At 38.7% G+C, this 25,443-nt stretch overlaps 2 protein-coding genes across 2 annotated transcripts; one reads left to right on the top strand and one right to left on the bottom strand.

Annotated features, from left to right (window-relative positions):
- Positions 1–10,309: 10,309 nt before the first annotated feature.
- alas1 (aminolevulinate, delta-, synthase 1) lies at positions 10,310–15,002 on the bottom strand. Its single transcript, XM_079242789.1, has 11 exons — positions 14,840–15,002; positions 13,596–13,827; positions 13,318–13,500; positions 13,087–13,230; positions 12,698–12,917; positions 12,035–12,219; positions 11,774–11,953; positions 11,468–11,632; positions 11,105–11,373; positions 10,774–10,936; positions 10,310–10,621 (listed from the first exon to the last, which is right to left on the bottom strand). The coding sequence occupies exons 2-11, from the start codon at positions 13,798–13,800 to the stop codon at positions 10,461–10,463; spliced, it is 1,875 nt and encodes a 624-aa protein (XP_079098915.1). The 5' UTR covers positions 13,801–13,827; positions 14,840–15,002; the 3' UTR covers positions 10,310–10,460.
- A 2,653-nt stretch (positions 15,003–17,655) lies between these two features.
- Positions 17,656–24,966, top strand: LOC306757528 (protein shisa-4-like). The gene is made up of 5 exons (XM_079242607.1): positions 17,656–17,773; positions 19,047–19,203; positions 19,709–19,842; positions 23,922–24,149; positions 24,759–24,966. The coding sequence occupies exons 1-5, from the start codon at positions 17,707–17,709 to the stop codon at positions 24,941–24,943; spliced, it is 771 nt and encodes a 256-aa protein (XP_079098733.1). The 5' UTR covers positions 17,656–17,706; the 3' UTR covers positions 24,944–24,966.
- The last annotated feature ends 477 nt before the right edge of the window (positions 24,967–25,443 follow it).

Below are 25,443 nucleotides of genomic sequence, written 5' to 3'. Positions count from 1 at the left end.
AAAAAGCTCCTTGGCGGCAAGGCCCCGGGGGTGGATGAGATCCGCCCGGAGTTCCTTAAGGCTCTGGATGCTATGGGGCTGTCCTGGCTGACACGCCTCTGCAGCATCGCGTGGACATCGGGGGCAGTACCGCTGGATTGGCAGACTGGGGTAGTGGTCCCCCTTTTTAAGAAGGGGGACCGGAGGGTGTGTTCCAATTACAGGGGAATCACACTCCTCAGCCTCCCTGGTAAGGTCTATTCAGGGGTCCTGGAGAGGAGGGTCCGCCGGATAGTCGAATCCCGGATTGAGGAGGAGCAGTGTGGTTTTCGTCCTGGTCGCGGAACAGTGGACCAGCTCTATACCCTCTCTGGGGTCCTGGGGGGGGCATGGGAGTTTGCCCAACCAGTCTACATGTGCTTTGTGGACCTGGAGAAGGCATTAGACCGTGTCCCCCGGGGGCTCCTGTGGGGGGTACTCCGGGAGTATGGGGTACCGGACCCCCTTGTACGAGCTGTCCGGTCCCTGTACGACAGGTGTCAGAGCTTGGTCCGCATTGCCGGTAGTAAGTCGGATTCGTTTCCGGTGAGGGTTGGACTCCGCCAAGGCTGCCCTTTATCACCGATTCTGTTCATAACTTATATGGACAGAATTTCTAGGCGCAGCCGAGGGGTTGAGGGGATCCGACTTGGTGGCCTCAGGATTGGGTCCCTGCTTTTTGCGGATGACGTGGTCCTGTTGGCTTCATCTGGTCGGGATCTCCAGCTCTCGCTTGAGCGATTCGCGGCCGAGTGTGAAGCGGCTGGGATGAGAATCAGCACCTCCAAATCTGAGACCATGGTCCTCAGCCGGAATAGGGTGGATTGCCCTCTCCGGGTCGGGAGTCAGGTCCTGCCTCAAGTGGAGGAGTTTAAATATCTCGGGGTCTTGTTCACGAGTGAGGGAAGGATGGAGCGTGAGATCGACAGACGGATCGGTGCGGCGTCTGCAGTAATGCGGGCTCTGCGCCAGTCTGTCGTAGTGAAGAAGGAGCTGAGCCAGAAGGCGAAGCTCTCGATTTATCAGTCGATCTACGTTCCTACCCTCACCTATGGTCATGAGCTGTGGGTCGTGACCGAAAGAACGAGATCTCGTATACAGGCGGCTGAAATGAGTTTCCTCCGCAGGGTGGCCGGGCTCTCCCTTAGAGATAGGGTGAGGAGCTCAGTCATCCGGGAGGGGCTCAGAGTAGAGCCGCTGCTCCTTCGCATCGAGAGGAACCAGTTGAGGTGGCTCGGGCATCTGGTCAGGATGCCTCCTGGACGCCTCCCTGGTGAGGTGTTCCAGGCACGTCCCTCGGGGAGGAGACCCCGGAGAAGACCCAGGACACGCTGGAGGGATTACATCTCTCGGCTGGCCTGGGAACGCCTCGGGATCCCCCCCGCAGAGTTGGCAAATGTGGCTGGGGAGAGGGAAGTCTGGGCTTCCCTGCTTAGGCTGCTGCCCCCGCGACCCGACCCCGGATAAGCGGCAGAAGATGGATGGATGGATGGATGGATGGATGTTTTTCATAACCTTGAAGTATCCCAACGCATCTTCAGCCTTCTCTGGGACTACAGGTGGAAATTAGCACTTGTGCTATAACCTGGCATGACGCATCTTTCCCTGCGGGGTTAATGTTGTTTGTGCACTGTCCCATGGATCAAATAAATAAATAAATGAAATGAAATGAAGTCCTTATTTTAAGATTTTCCAGTAACTCAGGTTCCACGTCATCCAAAATGCTGCATGCCAAACTCCAATATAAACTTTATTGATACAATATCAGCCCTGCGATGGACTGGCAACCTGTCCAGGTTGCACCCTCCCTCCCGTCCAAAGACTGCTGGGACAGGCTCCAGCTTCCCCGCGACCTTTAATCGGACAAAGCAGTTCAGATAATAAATGAATGAATGAATGAATGTATGAACAAACGAATGAATGTTACAATATCAGCTTTTGTTTATTGGCTCCATGTAAATCTATAACAGAATTGAAACCCTTCTTGCTTGATCTGTATATATGAGACCCTTAATGTCTAAGACTGATTGTTTCTTGAAGGACTTCATTCATTTTCTGAACTCGCCTAATCCAAGTAAGGGTTGTGGATCTTGAAGGACTTATACTGTTATTTTGTCCCAAAATAAGCACTTCGCTCTTAGAGTACACATTTTTTATTTGCTTCAAGAAGCAGATATCATTTTAGTTTAGACTGAAAATGTTCTTTTTGATAAAGCTTGTAGCTGACTTTGGCTTGGCTGAACATAAACCATGCTTCAGTAAAAAAAACACTGAATTATTATTAAATTCAAGGTGCTCCAACAAGGCTGTTTAACTGTGAATAGGTGTTACATAAATACAACAGATGTGAAGTGCAGTCTGTATGTCTTGTTTCATAGCAGATCCAGGAAGAATATATCTTTGTCTTTAAATTCCGGTGAAAACCTCTGAAGGAATTAAGGAAGTTGACTCGCATCCTTGTTTTTATAAGTATCTGTGTATCATCCTGACAGATCCAGACAGTAATTAACAAGCAATACTTAAAAACAAAAAGTTTTCAGTAGATTATTCACAAGGGCATCAGTTCAGTTCAGTTCAGTAGAGAAAAAACAGTCCTAAACATTTGTTATCCCATTGTTAGCCTTGTGCACAAGGTTGAAGTTACAGTATCTGTCAATTATCTATATATCCTTTTACCTTCATGAAGTAGTAACTTCTAGACAGACCACACAGGGATTGAAACAGTCGAGTCAAGATGTCACAACAGTTTAAGATGACTTCTCACCCACCGTGTTATCAGAGCACTTCCCATAGAGAGTAGTTTATCTAACCTTAGACACAATGCTCCATGTGAACCCCTGAACCAAACCCAGACTTTTCATTGATTGTAAAATCAAATAATGTGTGTGTAATCACAACTTAAGGTTTTAATGGGTACTGTGATGTGAATGATTTGTTTAATGAAATTCCTCTTTTTTTTAAACAACAGTACTGTTGTGAAAATAAATAAAAGGAAGAGTTGTGTTTTGGTTGGCCCACACAGAGGAAAAGTAAAGAAGGTCATCCAAGTCTGGCTGTAATCTCTTCATCAGACTTTGGTGTCACGCACATGCATTCAAAATGTACTGTACATGCAACACCACCCTTTCCCCTTTAAAACAAAACACAAATTCACAAAATACTGAGGTACTTCGAAGCTCATACACAGAAGAAAGCAACTGTTCATCTTTAGGTGTAGAAAATATTTTCTAACTAAAAATCATCAGTTCCTCCTTCTGTCATTCATTCTTCTATGCATGCATGACTAAACAGAGAAGAGGAGGGAAGTCTGAGAAGGAAATTCTCCCCTGAAATGTTGCCAAGTTAACAAAAACCTCAGTGTAGGAAGGTGTGACCTTTTGTTACAGTGGCTGGAGGGAGGTGGACCCAAATGCAGGAGTCGGGGCGCCAGTCTACAGAACTCAGGTTTATTCGCAGAGCAACAAAATGACACTTAACAGAATGACAATGAACCAACAAACACAACTGAAACCGAGGGGTATAAATACACAGAAAAAAACAAGAAACAGGTGAAGCAAATTAACTAAGTGAACGCAGGTGAACTCAATGACCAGGAAATCAATAAAGCTAAACAAACAAACAAGGGAACCAAACAGGAAATACTACCAAAATAAAACAGGAACCCAGAACCAAGGAAAAAGCAAACCACCACATCATAACAGTACCACATCATAACACCTTTACTGGCGGTATGCTGCTTTTTTGCACATCCTTGTTCCTTGTCTGTCTTCATGCAGGTGACAGTAAACTGAGTCTATTTTTACAGAGTGAGGGCTGCAAAAGGTAGCACATACTTAAACAAACAAGGGAGGTAATACACTTTAATTGCTACCATTAACGTGAGAAAAAAGACTCAGCAAAGGCCATAAAAATAAGAAAGATTAATATCACAAACAGGGTGAAATTAAAACCTCATGACTTCCACTAAATGCCTACTATCTAAATAAAAACACATTTTATTTAAAGGGATAGCTCCAGAATAAGTACAGTTTTCTTGTTTTGCCTGCAGTTGTACTGTGGCCCTTTCTGTTTGTGGAGGGGTTTTTAACCTAGCAAAGTGGATCTGAAAGCACACAGAAGGGTAAGAATGTCCAGCTGGTGAGCCTGGACATTGGCCAGTGTGTGTCTGTCATTATGTGGCAATGTAATCATGATCCACAAACTTCATATTCCCTTAACTGATTGCAACTGGTATGTCAATAAACATTCAACTTCATCTTTCACTTGATGCCACAGTGGTACTCACAGAACACCTGGACATTCTTGCAAAGCAGGCAGGCATTGCATTTCTTTTATTTTATATCAACAGCTGAAGTTTTTGGTCAATTCATTATAGATACTGTGGTGTTTTAAATAATCACTTTGCTTCAACAGAATGAGAGGCTTCAGTAAGATTTCACCAGATGTAGATTCAAAGAGCTGGATGAAGTAGTGAGGACTCAAAAATTGATTCAATGGATCAGATTTATTTGAAATAGGAAAGGGTGAGACACGAAAACTGGAAGAAAGTTAACAACAAAATGCATCCATTTCCAAAGCGACAACACCTGTTGACATGTAACTTGTGCATGGAACTGAACTTCTCATTTCAGCATCTGTACAGTGTCAACACTTATGGGGAGTAAATCCTAAATCACTGGCGGTTCTTTGATTACCTTAATCAATATAGGACCACATTTTTTTAATTATTAACGAAGAAGAAATAGGATTTTTTTTTTTTTAAATCAGGAGATATCCTTAAAACCTCTTCATAAATGGAAACAATGTCTTAACAGAATTCCTCATAAAAAATACGGGTCTGAGATCATCATATCACCATTATATCCTTGAATGAAGCAAGTCTGGATGTCCACAACAAAGAACATAAAAGCTAAACCTTGATTAAAACAAGTGACCATCATATGGAAAGCTATTTAGATATTCAGTCGTTGGAATGGTAACAACTTTGAGGACAATTACAGCTTCATTCCTGTCTTATCTCAACCTCCAGTAAACCAAAGAGGAAGCATCTGGAGTCATTAACAGACTTACAGTACACAAACCAAGCCTGTCAGTGTGTTTGTAGTATGTCAAGTTGAGCAAGCAAATATGTTATAAGAATGAAATACAAATGTAATACAGCTCTGAACTTGTGCTAAACATTTGTATTCAGAAAAAATATCTATATCTAAATATATACACATATAGGAGACAAAAGGAGAAGTCATACTGCTTCTTAGTATAATGAAACTTTTGCTGTACATCTGTTAATTGGCCACAAGAACCACTTTATGTTGGTAATGCAGAGCTGCTTCCTAAATTACTTTCTAGAAGAACAACTGACAGCAGGTCTGTTTTTCTTTTCTTTTCTTTTTTCTTTTCTTTGCAGCAAGAGCTTCATGCCTCCTGTGATCTTTTCCCGATAACTATGATTGTGCAATAGGCAGTTCAACAAGCGCATGTCCTTGGTTGTCACTTTCAATACCTTTTACTCAGGAAAGAATAATTGGAAAGAAAGAATAATTATTAGTGTGACACAGTTTCATGTATTAAACAAAATGTAATAAAGAAGTAAGTAACATGACTAACATAGTTTAGTCATTTCTCTTCTGTGATATAATTGCCAAAACGCTCTTGTTGAACCTCTGTTTGCATGTAAGAAAGTTTAAACATCAAAACTTACTCTCTAATTTGGGAATCATATGAGACAAAATTAATGTTTTCACAATTTATTGGTACAGTATTTTGACTGTGGGACCTTCAGAGATGGTGTATTGAAGTTCATGATGCGAGATTGGGTTATTGTTGTTGTAGGACATTATGGTATTATGAAAAAGGATAAAGAGTGTTTCCCGTTCTTATGAATTTCCATCCACTTCAAAAACAGCACAAGCAAAAAAGTCAATGCAATTATTTCTCACTAACTAATGATCATGTAAAAATGACTGAGATAATCACATCATATGTACAATTAAAATCAGGCTGTAAAGACAGCTTTCAGACTGGAATGTTTAGCATGTAGGAAGGTGATCAGTTAAAGTAAATAAAGGAATAGATTAAATCTGAATTTTTGCAGCTGTACTTTTGTAAAGATTTCATGGGAGTGATCATCTGCAGATTTTGAAGCAACATAGTTGCTGCTCATCATCAAACATAATAAATCCATAGTTCTGGTAATGCAAGAAAAAACTTGTATATCATTAATGTATTTTCTAGATGCATGTCATTGCCTGCACTGTAGAGCCTAACAGTCCAAGGACCTGTTTTGAGCTTATCTGAACCCTGATGGGAGCAGTGAGACTGATAATACAGTCAGTGTCAAGGGCAACCAAGGCATGAAACTGATGCATACAACCATTTCTAAACAACAGCATCAAATATTTTAACATTCCTCCTAGTGTTTTTTTTTTTTTTTTTTAAATTTGAACAAGGCTTTTCTCTGTACAGACTGCTTGTCTGAGCAGTCATCCAACAGAACTCCTCCATCTTTTTAATGTCTTTGATGCCATGAGAACATGCAGGGCGAGGTGATCTCCTGTTACATTTCAAAGAAAGCTACCAATAGTGGATGCATTGTTTTCAAAACCCAGGTGCAATATGGGTCATACCCTGAAAACTCAGTGGAATTTTAAAAACCTTGTAACTCAGTTGCTAGCATCATGTTTTACCACAGGGACACATGATGGCATGGATGTAGACAGAAATTTAAAAAGAACAAAATCTAATATTGTACAGACATGTGAGTGCTTGGGTTACAAATCAATCCGCAGAACGTCTGTGATATATTTTTGTAGCCTCTAGCCGGTTAACCAGTTGCCTTTACACACTTGTTTGCTCTGTGAGGAAGTGATCTTCTGACAAATAATCAGACATGACTTTCAAGTGAAGCTCTGTGCTTGAAGTCACGGGGCTGATCATTTCCTCACATCTAAAGAATAATCTCCTCTGTCATAGCTCATAGCAGAAGGTTTGATTTTTCTTTCTTTAACAACCACTGACTGCACTCAGAAATTAGCCTGAAGGGATTCATACTTCGCAAACTTCTCTGTTATATGTAGATGTCTCCATAACCCTCATATGTTGTTTAGTATGTGTCCATCAAAGTATTTCTAGACTTAGGTCATTTTTGGATAACCAAAATGGGGAATGTTGAACATAATTAACCTTTACTAAGGCATTGACCTGGCAACACTCCTTTCTGCAGGAACAAATGACAATCAGTAGGAAAATCAACATGTCATTGCCTGATTTTCCAGAGATTGAAAACCCCATTTTTATTGCTCTGTAAGTTTCAAACTATAGATTTTCTAAACCAAAACTAGTTTAAAACTTCAGCTTCACTTGTTGAAAAAGTTTGTGTGACGCATCATGTCTTTGAACCTCCTCTTTGGGCTTGTCCTAGTTTATTTTAAATGTATTCAATAAGTCTTTGTGCTCAGAAAAATCTATTTAAGTGGCAATATTCTCACACAGGACACATTGGTCTTGCACTGCCTCAGTGGCACTCGAGCCATTTCTGCACAATGCGTGTTCAAGTGCAAGTTCAAGGAGCCCTCAAACTGTCTTAGCTATTTTCAAATATTTTCTTGAGTTTATCTGTGAGCACATCTATTAAATATCTAAAATTTACCAATGGGCTAAAACAGTGTGACAAGTGACAACCTTTATAGAAAAAATGCAAAAAAAAAACACCCAAAATTATTAGCTTACTGAATGTATCATGGGCTCTTTAAATTTGTAATTGGTGTAATACAGCATACTACAAAAAAATACACAGATTTTAACAGCCTGGTGCAAATATTTCTCATCTATTTCTGAGACTAATAAACTAAAATAACTTATTGATCTAAGTAATGTGTTAATTCAATTGATTTAGCTTAGTAACAGGTCCAATATGTTATGGACTAGCATAAACTTCAGCCTGAGTTAATGTCTCCCTGTTTAGTTTCCAAAGTGCAGTTCAGCATTTCACTAAACAGATAAGCCTTGTCACTCAGTGTGAAAAGTATTTGAATCTTTTAGCAAACACTGTGGCCTGACCGTTTCGTTGCTCCTTGCTTTTGTCTGGACCATGACAGTTTGGCAGCCATGCAGGAAGGAGTAACCATGGAAATGCAGCTGCTGAGGTCATATCCCACACGAGGCAAGCAAATGGCTCTCCACTGATTGTTTTGCAGAAGACTTTCCCACAAAAGAACAAAAATGTCTGCCGCTTTAACGAGGTACTGAGCCAAAAGATATGCGCCCATAACACTATCATTAGGGGTCAGTTAAACAATCCGACTGACAATAGAGCTGAAAACTGGGACAAGCCCTGACTGAACAGAGCAATATGTCATTTATGGACACAAAAACAACTAAAAAGGCTTTCTCTTCCTGCTAATATATGCTTGTATATTGTTTTTCTCTGCTGAAACATGAGTGAGTATACCATGCAGCATTTACCTGAAGAGCTTCTGAAAGCTGGCAGCAATAAATGGAAGAGAAACAAGCTGAAAGTGTAAAAATAGAAGCTGAATTAATCAGTCAGATGATATACTGTCTTAGATGTGGCTTTACGCTTTACTTAACCCTTCATACACCCAAATGTTTCCAGCTGCTTATTTGGAAAATCAGGTTTATTTACATGACCGGTCCTCCCTGACAGAGAGAATTTACCACAGTTCATTTGTTGGTTGGCTTCTAAATAATTTCTGCCAGTTTGAGTAAAATCTGGCAAGTAAAAAAACTATCCATACATGATGAAATATTAAGCTGTCACCTTCTTTTTCTTTTCCTGAAAAGTTAATTACAATAAAATAAATATTTGAATGATGGGCCTGATGTGACACTTTACAACTCCTCTTGTTTAAGTGATGCATTCTGGTTTTCATTTAATGACCTGCAGTTTCTCACATCACTAACCATGGAACGTGTGTATAACGTGCTTCATGTGAGATTTGAATTAGGTTTATGAGGTAATAAGATGTAAAACTGTATAACGACTGTCCATTTAAGAGAACCACAATCTTTTTCAAGACTTGACTTGACTGAAAATCGCACCTGAAGCTTTCACAGATCATAAGTCCAGTATATAATGTCACGTTTGGCATCTTCATTGGGATTTTTTCCTTTTGCTACCAAACGTTCCTTTTAATGTGGGAACTTTCAGTTCTGCATATCTTTACCCGTCATTGGTAGGGTGTGAGAATGATGTCATATGTTGCGCCTTCAGAGCCACATTCTCCTTAAATTTTGATTTTAGTCATTTGGGGTTACTTTTCATGATATTTTTTTGTTCTTTGCTGTTTTGAGTATGTTACTTAACCATCAGTTCCTCAGTCTAATGAGGAATCAACTCAGAAGTGGAAGTAATTACTTAAACTAATGGCAACATCAGTTCTTTGCAACAGCTAGAAACGGTTCTCACATCCATTTTCAGAGTAGTTCTGTCTTTCATTAAGCAACTGAAGAATTTACAACATGACCTTGTTGGGAAACCGTTAAAATTACCATCGCTCTACTCAAGGCTTTGACAAAAACGCAAGTAAAATGTCATTTTCTAAGTGAGAATTTGTGGAAGAGTAATTCATTAGCAAACGCTTGTCTTGTTTGCATGTTTGAGAGTATTTGTTTCAAGTCAAGAAAAAAAAAAACCACTTGTGGCTTAACAGTCTGATGTTCACGTGGGCTTTCTGGAATGGTTTTGTCACCACAACCTTTATTTTAGGAATCTGGGTCTCACAGCAAGAATTTATGTCATTTCCATGTTTGTGGGTCAGTAGGTCCACCACATAAAACTTCACTGAGGCTGTGTGGAACCTAGGGATGACTGTGATTGTGGCCATGTAATTTAAACTGTTTGTGACAAGCAAACTAGACCACCATAAAAATGAGCTTCCTCAGTCACCTCTGGCAAAGACAGATCCAGCCAGTCAGGCAAAATAAAAGTTAGATGAATACATATTTTACAGCTTTTTGTAAATGTTCAGTGCATGGATGAGACTTTGGTCTCTTAACCTTTTAGAAATCTAATTTTCTACTGTTTATTTGGTGAATATAATGTTGTTAAACAAATGACCCCTTTTCAGAAAAATGCTTCATTAAAGATCCAAGATTTTATCATTTTAAAGTCTTATGACCTTTCAATGAAAGTGTTAAAAAAATTATTCCAAAAAGGTCGCCAGTTTTGTTGCATTTACCAGCACATGTTTTCACCAGCTTTGATTACTTACTTATGCTAACGCAGTACATTTCCAGGTAGATAAAAGGACAGAAACAGACTTCCTTTCTCTCATACGCTTTATTTGACACTTATAGAACATCTGAATATAGATTTTAAATACCACATGATATAACTTACAGAATATAATTAATATTTTCTAAGACAGTGATAAAGGAATGAGTGTATATGTGCCGTCTCCAGCTAGCAGTGGAGAGTAGTGTTAAGCGCAAGCTGATATAGGATGGCTGAGGCCACTGAAGTACGACTTCTCCCGCTCACTCATCAACTCGAAATGCAGAGGCTGCTGGCAGAACGTACACTCTGCTGATGAGTGGGGCTTCAGCTCCAGACCCACCTCCTTCCAGGTATGAACCAGCCTCTCTGAAAAGGGGAAAGAAAAAAGTCAGCAAACTTGCAAGACAGTTGCAGTTAACATTACAGTACTCACTTAAGGTCCTGTGTGTCAACTGGATTTCCTCTTGATTGTGCTTTTTATAAACAGCAAAGTCATAAAGGCCACTTTATTATCTTACCAACAAAGTATTTCATCATCTCAGGGGTGTGGTGAGGGGTTGGTGCAATACGCAGTAGCTCCTCTCCTCTAGCAACAGTAGGGTAGTTGATGGCTTGCACATAGATGTTGTGGCGATTCATCATGATGTCGCACACTTCCGTGTTCTTCTCAGCATTAGACACCTAACATAACAGACAAAAAGATTACAGTGGAGCTACTAAGGATACCTTCTGATTGAGATAAAATCTGACTACATATGTGACCAACAACTATAATTTCATGAAATTAGTAGATAATTGGAAAAAAAAAAAAAAAAAAAAAAAAAGTTTAAAAAAAAAAAATCTAATTACCCGGACTGGGATGATATGGCTGGGACAGTGCACAACAGGCAGTCCAGAGTCCATTAACATCTGTCTGAGTAGCTTGACATTGCGCTGGTGTTTGCGTCTCAGCGTGCGACCCTCTTCCCCTTTAAGAACCTGGATCGACTGTCTGGCTCCAGCCAGCAGCATTGGCGGCAGAGATGTGGTGAAGATGAAACCAGCAGCATAGGAGCGCACTGTGTCCACCAGGGCAGACGTACTAGCAATGTAGCCACCTACACATCCAAATGCCTTGCCTGGAAAGAGATGAGTGGTTTTTGTCAGATTTTGGTTGTCACTTTAAATAAGTCCTTTAAAATACCATCTTCATTTAGCTTTATACATGCTTACCTAAAGTCCCCGAAATGATATCCATTTTGTGCATGACACCATCCCTGTCTCCGATACCCCCTCCTCTGGCGCCATACAAGCCCACAGCATGAACTTCATCTACGAATGTGATAGCACCAAACTCATGGGCCAAGTCGCACATCTCCTCTAAGGGACACACAGCACCTGTGTTTCAGAGATACAAACACAAAGATCATATTAAAAATAAACACTAAAGAAAATCCATTGCATCAAATATGTTTTTTTTTTGTTTTTTTTTTTTAAATAAAATGGTAGAAAAATAAGTGTAAAAAAACTACAACTCACCATCCATCGAGTGGACAGTCTCAAAGGCCACAATCTTCGGTTTGGAAGGGTCTCCCTTCTCCAGCTGCTCTCGAAGATGAGCCAAGTCATTGTGGCGGAAAATGAACTTCTTGGCTCCACTGTTCCTGATGCCTTGAATCATTGAGGCATGGTTTCCCCCATCAGAATAAATCTCACAACCTGATCAAAGTTCAAAAGAAGTGGCATGTGAGAATTGATCTTTTTAAAAGAAAGTTGAATTTCTTCTTTCACTTTGTTTACCTGGTAGCATCTTGGCAAGAGTGAAGAGGGTGGAGTCGTTGGCAACAAAGCAGGAGGTGAAGAGCAATGCTGCATCCTTCTTGTGAAGATCAGCAAGCTCATGTTCCAGCTCCACATGGAATTTACTCGTTCCAGAGATATTCCTAGTACCTCCTGCCCCTGAGCCATGCTTCTGTAAAGTATCCCTGCAAGCAGAAAATACAAAAACAAGCAGTTATTCTGATCTCGTCTGGTTTTCTGAAGCTCAAGAGACACTTGTTCCCAGCAGCTTAATGAGGCACAAAATTACAATTGGAAATAAAAGCATGTAACAGCTGTATTGAAATGTCGACATCTTAACAAAAAGATGTTTGTGTTAAACTGAAACAGGTCTCGAATGTCTTTAAAAAAAAAAAAAAAGCATTCAATGGACAATGAAAACTCTACACCCACACAGACAAAGCACTAACCACACCTGAGTGTCAGGTGATATCAAATCACTCCACAATTACATGGCAACATTTCTAGTACTTTCTGCACAGGACTCTCAATGGGACAAACAAAAAAAAAACCAAACAAAAAAAAAAACACACACACTTGCTTGCTTCACTTTATAATGGCCTCACTACATACTGAATCAATCATCATATTTCTAGACAGCCAAATCATTTCTTCACTACTCACATAATAGACTGGACGACTCGTGGGTGTCGACTCATGCCCAGGTAGTCATTGCTGCACCAAACAGACACCTCTCTCTTCTCCTCCAGAGAGCCTGTAAAATCGTCGGCCATTGGGAACTCAGTGGCTCGACGATTCACTGTCTTAAACACACGGTATGTGTGATCACTTTTCTTCTCTTCAATCTTTTTCTCAAAGAAGCTGTCATATTCGAAACGAGACACTGCAACAAAACAGGAGGAAAAACTTGATTAACATGGCTCAATGTTGCCAAAGCACTGCAGTTGATGGCGCAACAACAACAGAATGCAGTGGCGAGTTATGTAAAAAGGATAGAAACACAGGGAAATACACTTACAAAAAGAAAAAAAAAAAAACCAAATATAACTTACTACTGCCAGGTAAGTTGTCCTTCAGCAAGTGAGTGACTCTCTTCGGACGCTGCTTCATGAGAGTCTTCATTAAATTGGTTTGCCCCTGCTCTTTAATTGTACTGGCCAAGGTAGGTTGCTGCTTTAACTGTGCAGGTGAAACTTCTGGAAAAAGGGCAAGGACAAATTCAGAATTGTATCAAGTCGTTTAAAACAAAATGAACTAAACTATCAATTCATGATAAGCCTTGCCTTTCTGGACAGTACGAACTTCTTGTACATCTTCTTGGAACTCCATGGCGACCTGACGGACCACACCACTGTTCTTCTGGTTCATCTCAGCAGCCAGGAAAGGGCATTTGGAGCCCACCACCTGACCTGGAAGAGGCACTGGATGCCCAGTGGGCAGTTTTGACTCCCTTTCCTGTTTAGGGGCTGCAAGAAGGGAAAATAAAAGTTAGACTCAAATTTTGGTATTTAGCTTTATATCTAACAAGGCTACACAATACTTAGCTAAAAATCACCCTCACCGTCACTTGCAGCACTGAGGTCAGTCCTCTGATTGGAGGTTGAAGAACAGAGGGCTCGTGCCATAGATGGAGCCATGGGTTTGGCAGCAAGCTCCATCATGATGGGGCATCGCTGGGCGTACATAACCAGAGATTTCTTGGACTGCTGGAAGAAGGCCTGAGGCACACAAGCCAAGAATGGACAGCGGCGCACAATCACATCCATATTTAGCAGTGATGATTGTCAAGAAGTCTAAAAAGAGAGAGGAAACTTGGTTAAAAACATATTCTGTAAATAGTTCTTTTGTGATGAAAACATAATGAATCAAAGTTAATTGAATTTTTTTAAAAAAATGCAATAATAATAATAAATATTTAATTATTAATTAATAATAATGTTTGGCTAAGGTAATAAAACAAACATGTTTTACATCAAGTAGAAATTGTCAGAAGCAGCTAAGCCACACATTTCCGTCATAACACTAAGAATGCCAAATAAAACAAATATCTTCGTCTGTCTTTGTACTTTCTAGGAAAGAAAATATTCTGACATGATTCACTGCTGTGATCATTTGAGCCAGATGATGACGTTGTAGTCACAGAAGGAGACGAATTGCGTAAAACATGTATTCCCGCAAAACTTCCGTATCATGTTAAGACCAGCTGGGGCCGGGTTTACACATTTTTCCGGTTAAAAAAAAAAAAAAAAAAAAAGAAAGAAAAGAAAAAAGAAAAAAAAAAGTAAAATGCTTATTAACACGGCTGAAACTGCGCGTCTCTCTAAAAACGGATCAAATGAAACGTCTTTATTAAAAATGCATAGCAAAACTCAGAAACCTTCCTTTAAAAATGTGTTTCCGATCTATATGCAAGCATAGCTTTGTTACACTTCAATCCCTCTAATTAATATATTCCAGATCCACACATGCATTAAAACCACTCCAGCAAACCGATGTTATTAAATAAATCTAGTTTCATTAAGGGATGGTAAGTTTAGGTTATCGTCAAACAAATATCATTGGGCACAATATTAGTCGGCAATACGTGATAAACGTGTCAGCGGAGTTACATAAGAGTAAAAAGGTTTTTACTTAGGGAAGAGTTATGCATACAGCCAAACTGTATTTCAGACTATGTCGTAAAGACAGACGGCCTCTCACGATCCTTGCCGGCTGACCGAGCTAACATTGGCTGGCTGCTAACATTAGCTAAAAAGCTATCAGAAGTGAGGTTGATTACGCGAGAACATTAAACGAAATACCTACCTAAAGTCGACAACGGGTGTGGTAACCTTTAGAAATGGTGTAGTTTTCAGGTTAACAGAATTTTCAGGAAGTAAACGTAATACCCAAATAATTAACTTGTTCTTGACGAAGTGAGTCGTAAGAGTGTTACGTTATCCTGCACTGAGGACGAACGAAAAGGACACGGCTGTGTCGGTGGAGAATGGCGCGAGCTTTTATAAGCTTACGGTGTCGCCCATCAAAGTCTCGCGAGATGTTGGACCTGCCGATTGACGTCAGAGTCGCCCTCCCCCTCCCTTCGCGTTTTAAAAAGTCAAAGAAATTTAAGACATAATGATAAGAACAGTATATAAAAATGTTTATCATGAACTCATGAATATTTTAACCCTTTATGAAAAAACTATTGTACTTACGTTCTTTGTTCGAAGAGTTTGTATGAATGCCAAACAATGATTAACACAGAAAAGTAAACATTCTGAATCAATGTAAAGGTCTAGACTTCATGACAAGATCGCAGATAAGGGTCCAAAATAAATCATGTTAATCTTTCTGAAACTTCTGGTAAACTGTGTCAATCTACTTCACATCACTTTCTCAGTGTGGATATTGGACCAACAATAACGCCTCATCCAGCAGTCGTTTCAACTACCACTCTGTTTATAACAAGCATTACAACACCAAAAGGTTTTAACACCAAAGGTCATTCTATTAGCCAGTCCATGTGTGTCTGCCTTGAAAGTCCTAAAACACTCTAGTGTCTAGTTGCTCAACATGTGGCTTTATCTTTGATGCTGGATGTTCAAATGTTTATGTTTACTTGACACCTTTCACACATGTTTATCAATGTAGCGGAGCGGAAAATCACCTGTTTGTCCTTTTGTGTATGCCTACTCCTGTTTAGTTGCTGCATCACCTGATTCTGTTTTCTGTCAGCCTGCCTGATATATGTGTGTTGATTTCTGCATGTCATATGCACTATTTGCTGTCTTGTGTAAAATGTTATTTAATATGTACTGCTGTCCTTTTAACTCTTGATGTATGTTTCAACCCTCACCCATTTATACCAAGAGGCTTAGTGTTTTGCCATTCAAGAGCTACAAATTGCTCTGAAAATATTTTCTTGTGCAAAAGTTGAAAATATGTGCAAATTTACAAAGACTTTGCTCTGAGTATTTTAAACTTATGTCAACTGTGACAAGCGATACTTCTCATATTAAGTGTATGTGAATAGATACTGTACTCACATGCAGAACGTGAGGTGTAACATCAGCTTAGGGCTTAAAAGTGCTAAATCTGTTGTAAGGTTATTCTGTGCTCTTGTTACCTCACATGCAACAGTGAACTTGAATGAACTAAACTAAATCAGGTTGACTTGACTCAGCCTACACTGACTGACACATAAAAAGAGAACCCGATGAAATACAACCTTTAATTTGTTCTCAAACATTCTGAAATGTCATCTTTAATGCAGAGGTCACTGACTCCTATATATTGTTAAGTTTTATCTTCCTGACAGGACATCACTAAACCAGAATACAGTATTTATATTGAGAAACTTTCCAATTAAAGCACAAAACCAAGCATGGTTTTACCACACGGTGGGGTTGGGGCGGGGGTTCATGGCTTTTTAGTGTTTGCATGAAGGGGGTTCTCAAGGAAAATATGGAGCCACTGATCTTGAAGAACTGTTGACCTCTCTTGTAATGTCCCTATTGGGATACGTGTCCTGTGGATGAGCAGCCATGGTCTTCTGCTGCCCTCTTTTGATCTTGTTAGGTTATAACATTAAGTTATCTATCTATCTATCTATCTATCTATCTATCTATCTATCTATCTATCTATCTATCTATCTATCTATCTATCTATCTATTGTAAATGAAATGTCTTTTCAGATGATTATAAATATAATAATTATAATTGTAAGGATTATAATACAGTTGGTAGCAGCAAGAACCTCTCGCTGATTTTAAACACAGAGATGCTGTTGAATCCCAGCTGAATCAGACCATTTCATGTCACTCCTTTCGTTGGGTTTCTGTCCTCACACATTATTGTAACAGCTAAGTTAGGCCCCTAGGAAAACAACTTCTCTTTGTATTTTGAGTTGAAAAGCAATGCTGTACTCTCACTTCCTTTAACTTCTTAAGGTGTGTTTTGTCTGACAGCCAGACTGAGGTGTATTTTTAAGTTTCAGTTTTCATTGTAAGAATGGCAAGTTAAGCAAGCCCGACTGCTTGATTTTTTTATTTTTTATTTTTATTTTTAGAGAAAAATAAAAATTAATGAGCTGAACTAAATTAATTTAGGGTTCTCTTTGGACCATGTAATTACCTGATCATATGTCTTTATACCTTTTTATTCAACATAAAAAATATATGTTATAAAATAAAATATATGATAATAGATTTTGTTTAAACCCTGGAGCTGCTAAACTCTATAAGTTCCAATAAACTGAAGAAATGCCATATGATGACATTTCAACTACTACATACTACATACTTTAAATGCCCCATCTTTCTGAATGTGTTTATCAATATGTATCAAATGAATTCATTATTTTAAAAAATAGTTTTAATAATATAGTTTATAACTATAATAGTTTATAATAATATAGTTTATCACGGAAACAGAATAAAATAGCAATAAAAAAATAAAAAAAAGAAGAAAACACTTTCCAAGACTTTACTTTTAGTTGTAGGTGGGTAAGTGCAGGTGTGTTTGTCGCCCCCTTGTGGTGATTATGGAGATGGGTGGAGCTTCGGAGGAGTGAGGAGTCTCGCTGAAATTCGCTGTACTCCCATAGCCACTCAGGTCCTCACGAAGCGGACCTCCTTCTGCCGGAGGAGACTCCTTGTTTCCTCACTATATCCGGTAGTGCTAAAGTAGACATGGTGATAGGCCTATCGTGTGTATTTGTGCTGGCACTATGTGCCCCTCTGTTCCCGAGTGTTTTTGGTAAGTGTAAATTCATGAAGCTTTAACAACCATCCTTGTTGTATCGTCGGCTGCTCGGTTGGTGCAGGGAAAGGTTAGCTTCAAATCGGCGCTCTTGGTTCACATTTAGGGCGATGTCAGTTATTTTCGTTTTGCGGTTGGTTATCAGCTTTTAATTTATTATAACACTGTCTCAAAATTAAAAGTTGGATTCCCGCTTGTCATCGGAATTTGACTATTGACTTTATGAAGATCAACAAGGAACAAATAGCGTACTCACAGACTAAACAAACAACTGATGTTTAACCGGTTTGTCACCGTGAGAGCCTGGATCCTTTTTCTATCACCGTATTTTTATTATCCGGTACTGTTTGTTCTGTTTGTTTATTTATTTATTTTAGCCCATCCTTAATTGCCTCAATAACTGCCCATCATAGACTATTGTATGCGCAAGTGTTTTATATATATATATATATATATATATATATATATATATATATATATATATATATATATATATATATATATATATATATATATATAATGTATGTATGTGTGTGTATATGTATATGTATACACGCGTTTGTGTGTGTGTGTGTGCCAGCTTATAACGTGGAGCCAACTCAGTAAAACAAGCAGCATAACACTTCACTTTCATTTCCTCGGTAGGGAGGTAACATCATGGCATGTAATTTCCTGGCAGGGAATAGAGGTGAAGAGAGAGAAACTATAAGAGCATATTTTAACAAATGACACTTATTTAATTGAATTTTTTGCAGTATAATTCAGCATTTTATGACACTCTAAATATTTCTACAAACTCAAGATTAGTAAAATAAATTAAATAAATAAATTGTGACAAAATAGCCTATCTTCTATCTAGACACCTGTTGAAATGAACTCTTTTGCTGAGGAAATGACCTGAAAGTCCCTGAGTAGCAGCCACGATAACAGTTGATATGATCAAATACTAAGGCATAGTGTTTCTCCAGTATTTCTTCTTTTTATCTCAGTTAGCATCAGAAACACTGGGCCATCTTTTCTTAAAGAAAAAAGGAGATATTTCCATGCCACAACTGCTTGTTGTGCAGCTTTTAAAATTGCACTTTATTATTCAGTTAAACAACTTGTTTTGCCGTTCGACTGCCATAGAAAGAAGCAACTTTTCTAATGTGAAGTTATCTGCATTCCCGTTCTTAACTTTGTTCTTGTTTTTACCAATTTCTCACAGGTGCATCATAATTCTGACTTTGTCTTTTGCAAAATAAAGCTCTTTGTTTGTGTTGTGTTACAGCTTGGGACTCGGACTGTGACGGCTACACAGATTTTTCTGGCAGATACCATTCCTCCCAGAGCTGTTCCCCTTTGCAGTTTTGCTGTGGTACCTGTCAGAACAGATACTGCTGTAGTAAAATTGGTCAACTGTTTCCTGAATCTCAACAAGAAAAATGGTATCTTAACATCTTTTGTCATTATTACTGTTTTTAAATGATAAATTGCCTCTGTTTGGTCTAAAGTTCGATATGCCGCTACAGATATTGATATTCAAATGTATTCAAATCCTACAAAAATGTGGTTGAGGCCATTTTTTGCCAAATAAACAGAAAGCTGCCTTCCTGAGCCATTAGTCCAGAACTAATCTGTAAACTAGTAACAACATATGAAAGTGTTTGGATTATCAGCAGTATTTCTAAACCATGTTGCTGAGTATTTTCTTACTTTGAAAAGTTAAAAAAATGGAATATCCATTTCCCTCCTTGGCAAGGAGTGAAAGGTGTGTATGTGTCAGTCAGCACTCTAAAACATGTAACACTACTCATTACTGTGAGGTATAGGTAGCCCATCAACTACCATATTGGTTTATCAGCTCAGTTTTCATTGTTAGAAAATAGTTATATATATTTTTGGCAACATGGAAAAATTTTGGTTATTTACTGTTTTCTGCTTCTTTTTCAGTCCGAAATTCCATTTTTCCACACCAGTGCCTATGATCATTGGTATTGTTGGGTCCATTGTCAGTTTCCTCATCTTCATCTGCTGCTGTGTGTGTCCCTGCTGCTGCCTGTACAAGATGTGCCGCAAGCCACAGCGTAAGTCGTCCTCCGTTAACACCGATGCTTCCTACTGTTATTAGTAATGGCTTAGGTTACAGGCCTATTGGCCTGATATTTAACTAAATAAGTATAAACAATGTTAGAGAATCTCAATATTTACAGTAGTTTAATAAATTGATGTGACTGAAACGAACAGGCGTTAACACCGACACTCACAGTTGCTGCAACACCAGAAAACCCCAGAAATAGATTTTTTTTTAAAAACCCAAAAAACATCTTCCTCATGTGAGCATCCTCTACTAGCTCTGGCTGCATAAGTTATAATAACTTTGGAAGTGTCAATTAGAGCTGCACAATATGTCGTTTGAGCATCGTCATGGCAATGTATGTACGTGACTGCAATAGTCAGATCGCAGGTCCTGCAATGTAGGACGCAGATGAACACTGTGTGCTCATCTTGTCTATCTACAACTTTCAGACGTGGATGGGGAGCCTGACCAGCTTACGACTCCAACGAATGACCAGATATTTTAAGCATAGAAAATAGTACATTATTGAGTATTGAGACAAACAAAAGATTTAATCATCCACTGCATCAGATTTCAGAGCCTTACTTTTTGCAATTTCACCTTCGAAGGTGAAATTTTGTCTTCAAACATCAGACATCTTCACACATAGACAGGTTTTGACTCGCAACAAAAATCTCGACACACATCAAGAGACATTTGCATCTGTCTGTAATGTTTTACCACATATGTAGGTTTCCTGCACCCAACCTCAAACTTTGTTTTCACACACTTTCTGACTTTTTTTTTTTTTGTTGTTTTTTTTTTAATTCGCTTTTTTGGTTTTGAGTGTGAGGGTATAATTTTCTTCTGCTTTTCAAAGAGAGGATCAGGAAACTTATATGAGGACTGTCCGCCCACCCACCACATGACATTCATTACAGCTGTGGTTTGACCTTGCTGTTTAACATGGGTATTAAGACGTAGGAGGAAACTGATCTGTCTCTGAATCAACTTTTTGTGGAGGCTCTGACTTGAGTTTTGGTGTGCTGCTCACAGTTTTGCTTTTAGTGACTGTAATATATCCCTGCGATTAATTATGACACATGCAGTCATGAGAGATGACAGAGATTGCTTTTTGACGGCTTTTAAGGGTGACAGTACATACTTTCAATGTTTTTAATGAAGAACATCTCCAGTAAGAAAAACATTCAGCTTCCTACTATAGTGGCAACAGAGTTGGTTCTTCTGATGAGGTTGATTGACAGAAACAAAGTACAGAAATGTGTTTTTTGCTGGTCATGATTGTAATTTAGGCAGACCAGGCTTTTGATAAGGCAAGAAGTGTATTATCACTTATATTTATTTACAACACCTATCCTGTTTCAATATTTGTCTTAACACAACACAATGTTTGCATGCACAAAATTTTGATCATACCTGTAATGTTTAAATGAGCCTGAACAAGTTTTTGTGATCATGTTTGAACGGGAGAAATACTTTTGACTGCAACAGTGTAGCACTGTCTGCCTTTTTGGGAATTAGCAGTGGAAATAGGAACAGTTATTTCTGATGTAAACAGCAGGGTGTGTTTCTGTATTTAATGCTGTCCTACTGATTTCAGTTTCTTCCTTCTTAATAATTTAGATCATTTTTAAAATCATAATCTTATATTTGTATCAGATACTGATAAGATCTTCTCTGGTTTCACAATCTCTTCCACTTGCTGTAACTTCTTTATTTATTTTACTTTGAGTAAAGCATATAGTGCAATACAAGGGTGGGATTACGTTACTTTGAGGTACAGCTGATGTAACAGCCATGAAAGTAAGGATTATTTCTACCCGACATTAAGAATATGTGTTTTCATTGGAATTAAAATTTTGATATGATTTAGTCTGCTCCAATCAGTTTCCTCTGTTTTGTAATTTTTTTTATCTCAATAGTTGTGTCTGCTGGAACAATGAATGTAACATTGGTAAGCAGATGCAGCGGTGTTATTTCCTGCTGTTTGGAGAGGGATTCTGCCTTGATGTTGCAGACCTGCTTTCCACGCAGCAGACCTTTTGCAGAGCTCTGCTTTGCAGGCTTTGCACATGTGCATGCACAATTCCCCCCCATTAGTTGTGTGCCTCCTCAATGAAAGCAAACTTGACTTGCAAAGCTTGATACCTACTGTGGCTTTCAAGTTAACATAAACTTGTACCAAATAATTTTACACTTTGTGATAGGCTTTACTTTTCTGTCAACATGAAAATGTATAATTAAAATGATCCATTATTTAAAGGTGGAGTGTGTAAGGTGGAGTATGTAATTTTCAATATTAAAAAAAAAATTATTAGAAAATAACTACAATCATAATTAGATGTTTTTTTAAGCATGTATGTTCCAGTCTGTCCATATTTGATGTGTTATTAAATTACAAGTTTAATTAATGACAAAGACCCTTCTTAAATGTTTGACTACCAGTAAAAAAAATGTGCTTTTTGTCATTTGTCATTAATTAAACTCGTAATTTAATAAAGCATCAAATATGAACTGACTGCAACCGACATGTTCAAAAAAACTTTCTAATTATGATTGTAGTTATTTTATTAGGTAATTAATTTTGAAAATATTGAAAATCTTACATATTCCACCTTAAAAAAAAAACAAAAAAAAACACATCTGAGAAATTTTTTTTATCATACCCAGAGTGGGTGGATAGAAACAGTAAATGGGATTTATTTTCTCTTTAGTTGGAGGGGGCAGTTAGTTTCACAAACTGCTTTCAATTAATGTGAATGAACGCTCCTTTTAAATTGGCTTTTGAGAATTTTAAGTTTGTCTTTTCTGCCATCTGCTACAGAGGTCAACTCTTATCTAGATTTACTAGTTATTTCTACAAACACTGTATTTGCACATTTCTTTTCTGGTTTCCATGTTTTTCAAACTTCATACCACAAATGTTCATCCTCACCTTTTTATTTTCTCCCAAAAAACAATTCTTTAACATTTTTCTTCACCTAAAGAGGCCACCTGGTTAGTAAATGTCATTTTTGTCTTTCTTACTGCTCACAATAGTCGTACACGTGTTGCCAGTTTGATATTTGCCAGCTTAACACATGTTGTCAGGAGTTGACAATGTTCAGGCAGAGAGAGTAGAACACAAGTAACACGATTGTGGCTTCCTTGGCTGTTGCAGGTTGGGATCATGTCCAGGAATGTCAGACTGTGAATCATTGTTTCCACAGCAACCACAGTGGGGAACTCTTAAGGCCAGCCCACATCATTTACAGGAAGTGGTTATGATGACTCGCAGTCTGTTTTTCTATAAAAGAGAAGAGAAAAACCATGATGGTGACATGCTACATTTGTCCTCACACCCTCTGTCGAGTTCTTTCAGTTTAACTGAACAGTAAAGGCTTTCCAAGAGGGCAAACCATCACAGTTTATCTTTACAAACTCATACATACATACTGTATCTTTAAGAATATTCATAAAAAAAGGTTTATTTGTAGTAATCTGGTACGTTTTTAGTGAATGTATGTAACATTTTATGACTTCACTACACATGTAGATTGAGGGAGATACAAAAAATTTGAGAAATTTTAGCAAAGGCAAAAATAATTATGCATATTTAAGAGAAATTTGCCACCTTTACCTCTTCCCAAGTGCTTTTAAACTAAAGTGAGTGTGTGGAAGAATGGGAAAGAAATCTGATAACCTGAAATAAAGTAACACCTGATTTGTAGTCATTTAAAGATTAGACCAGACAGTTGTTTTCTGAGTGTTACTTTCAGGCTTTTGAACAAACGTGAAGTAATGGTCTGACTTCTGCCTTGCTGCACGCATGTGGAAAGAAAACATGACTTCCCTTTTTTTTCAGGTGTTATGCTTTGTTCTGGACTGTGCTGTGCATGAATTCTTATTCTCTGTTGGTCTCCTGGCATAAGACCACAATTTTTTTGTCACCTTTGTTTATCAGATCTAGTGAAGTCATTCAGTGTTTACTCTTTTCGTCTCATTGCCGAACACTTCTTCCCACAGCTGTACTCTTTCTGAAGCTATTATTGAATTCAGATCTTACTCAAGTTATTTGTATTTTAAATCTGTGTTGTTTGTTTGCAGCTGTGATAGCTACCACCACCCACACCACTGTGGTCACCACCAATCCTCAGCAGTACCCGCAGCAGCCAACTGCCATGCCGGGACACCCTCAGTCCTACCAGGGGGGCCAGTATACACCCTATCAACCCATACCTGTGCAGCCTGGCTACGGCGCTCAGCCGATGCCCACATCGCCTTACGCTGGACAGCAGTTCACACCAGGACCACCACCAACATATCAGGAAGCCAGTGAGTGCAGACCGTGACACAGACGAGGGTTATTGGTTCATATTTATCAAACTTAAATGACTAAATCTACTTGCTGACAGATATTTTGCCACTATAAAAGTTTAAAACTGAAACAAAACTGAAGAACTTCTCTTATGTAGGATGTTAAGACAAGCTGAACATGTGTGGAATTAGAAATTGAAGCTTATGACTGGAAAATTTAATCCTTCTTTGCCAAAGATGTACTTTTAGAATGGAATTATTGTTTTTTAATTGTATTAACAAAAACTTTACAAATACATTGAGAAGTCAACAAGTACCATTCTGAACCACTTCCTCCTGTGGGAGGAAGTGGTTCAGAATGCCCAACATACCACCCACATGTATGTACAAACTAGTCCCATTTAAACTTTTATAATTTAACCAAAGTATTGTGTAATTTTAAATCTTAAGAATAGCAGAAGTGGAGGCAGATAAACTACGGACCACGTGTAGTTTGATCCTTTCTGGGTTTTGCAAAAGGAAAATTGAAGTTACACTTCAGTTCAGCTTTTTGAAACAGAATTGCAGTTGTTGTAGAAACATTTTCAGCCTTTTAATCCTCACGCCGTGTTTTCTTCTCATTGCCAGCTGGTCCTGCCTACCCTCCCCAGCCGATGCCCTACAGCCATGCTGCATTCGGCCCCGGACAGCCAGCGTACCCTCTGCAACCTCCTGCCAAACCACAGCCTTCGACAGCTCCACCAGCTCAGATGGACTACCTATCCCAGCCTGCATACAACCCGGATTATGTTGCACCACCTACAAATGGATAGTGTCTTTCCCTGTTAAGCCACAAACACGCTGCAACATTTTCAATTTGCTTGAACTGGAAAAAATGTTTTCTTTGAATGAAGACAAGTAGTTCCACAACCTAATGATTCATTCAGTTTAAGAGTTACACTTAGAGATCTAACAACATCTGTTAAGCTGAAAAATGACCCAAGAGAATATGTTTATGCTTTTCGGCTTGTATTGCATGGAATTGCAATATACGTGACACATGTTAAGATTGTCTTTACAGTTTCTTAGTGGCTTCTTCATAGTCATCCTGGCATCCGAAACATGAAACCGCTGTGTGATTTTAGTTTCTGAAGTGCTTTGTAATTTCTCATTCCTCTGAATATGCCTCATAACTTTTCCTCTGCCTTAACTGTCCACCAGCCAAACCTACCTGAGCCTTTCATTCCAGTGTAGCAGCTGCTGTCTGATGTGGGAGATGGTTTGTCATGGCTGTACCCATCATCTGCTGGTTAATTTCCCTGTGTGTACTCCT

Source organism: Telmatherina bonti (genome assembly GCF_933228915.1).
Source record: "Telmatherina bonti genome assembly, chromosome: 6".
Classification (NCBI taxonomy): domain Eukaryota; kingdom Metazoa; phylum Chordata; class Actinopteri; order Atheriniformes; family Telmatherinidae; genus Telmatherina; species Telmatherina bonti.
The sequence above is the reverse complement of the archived record's forward strand: the minus strand, read 5'-3'. Positions and strand labels throughout refer to the sequence as shown.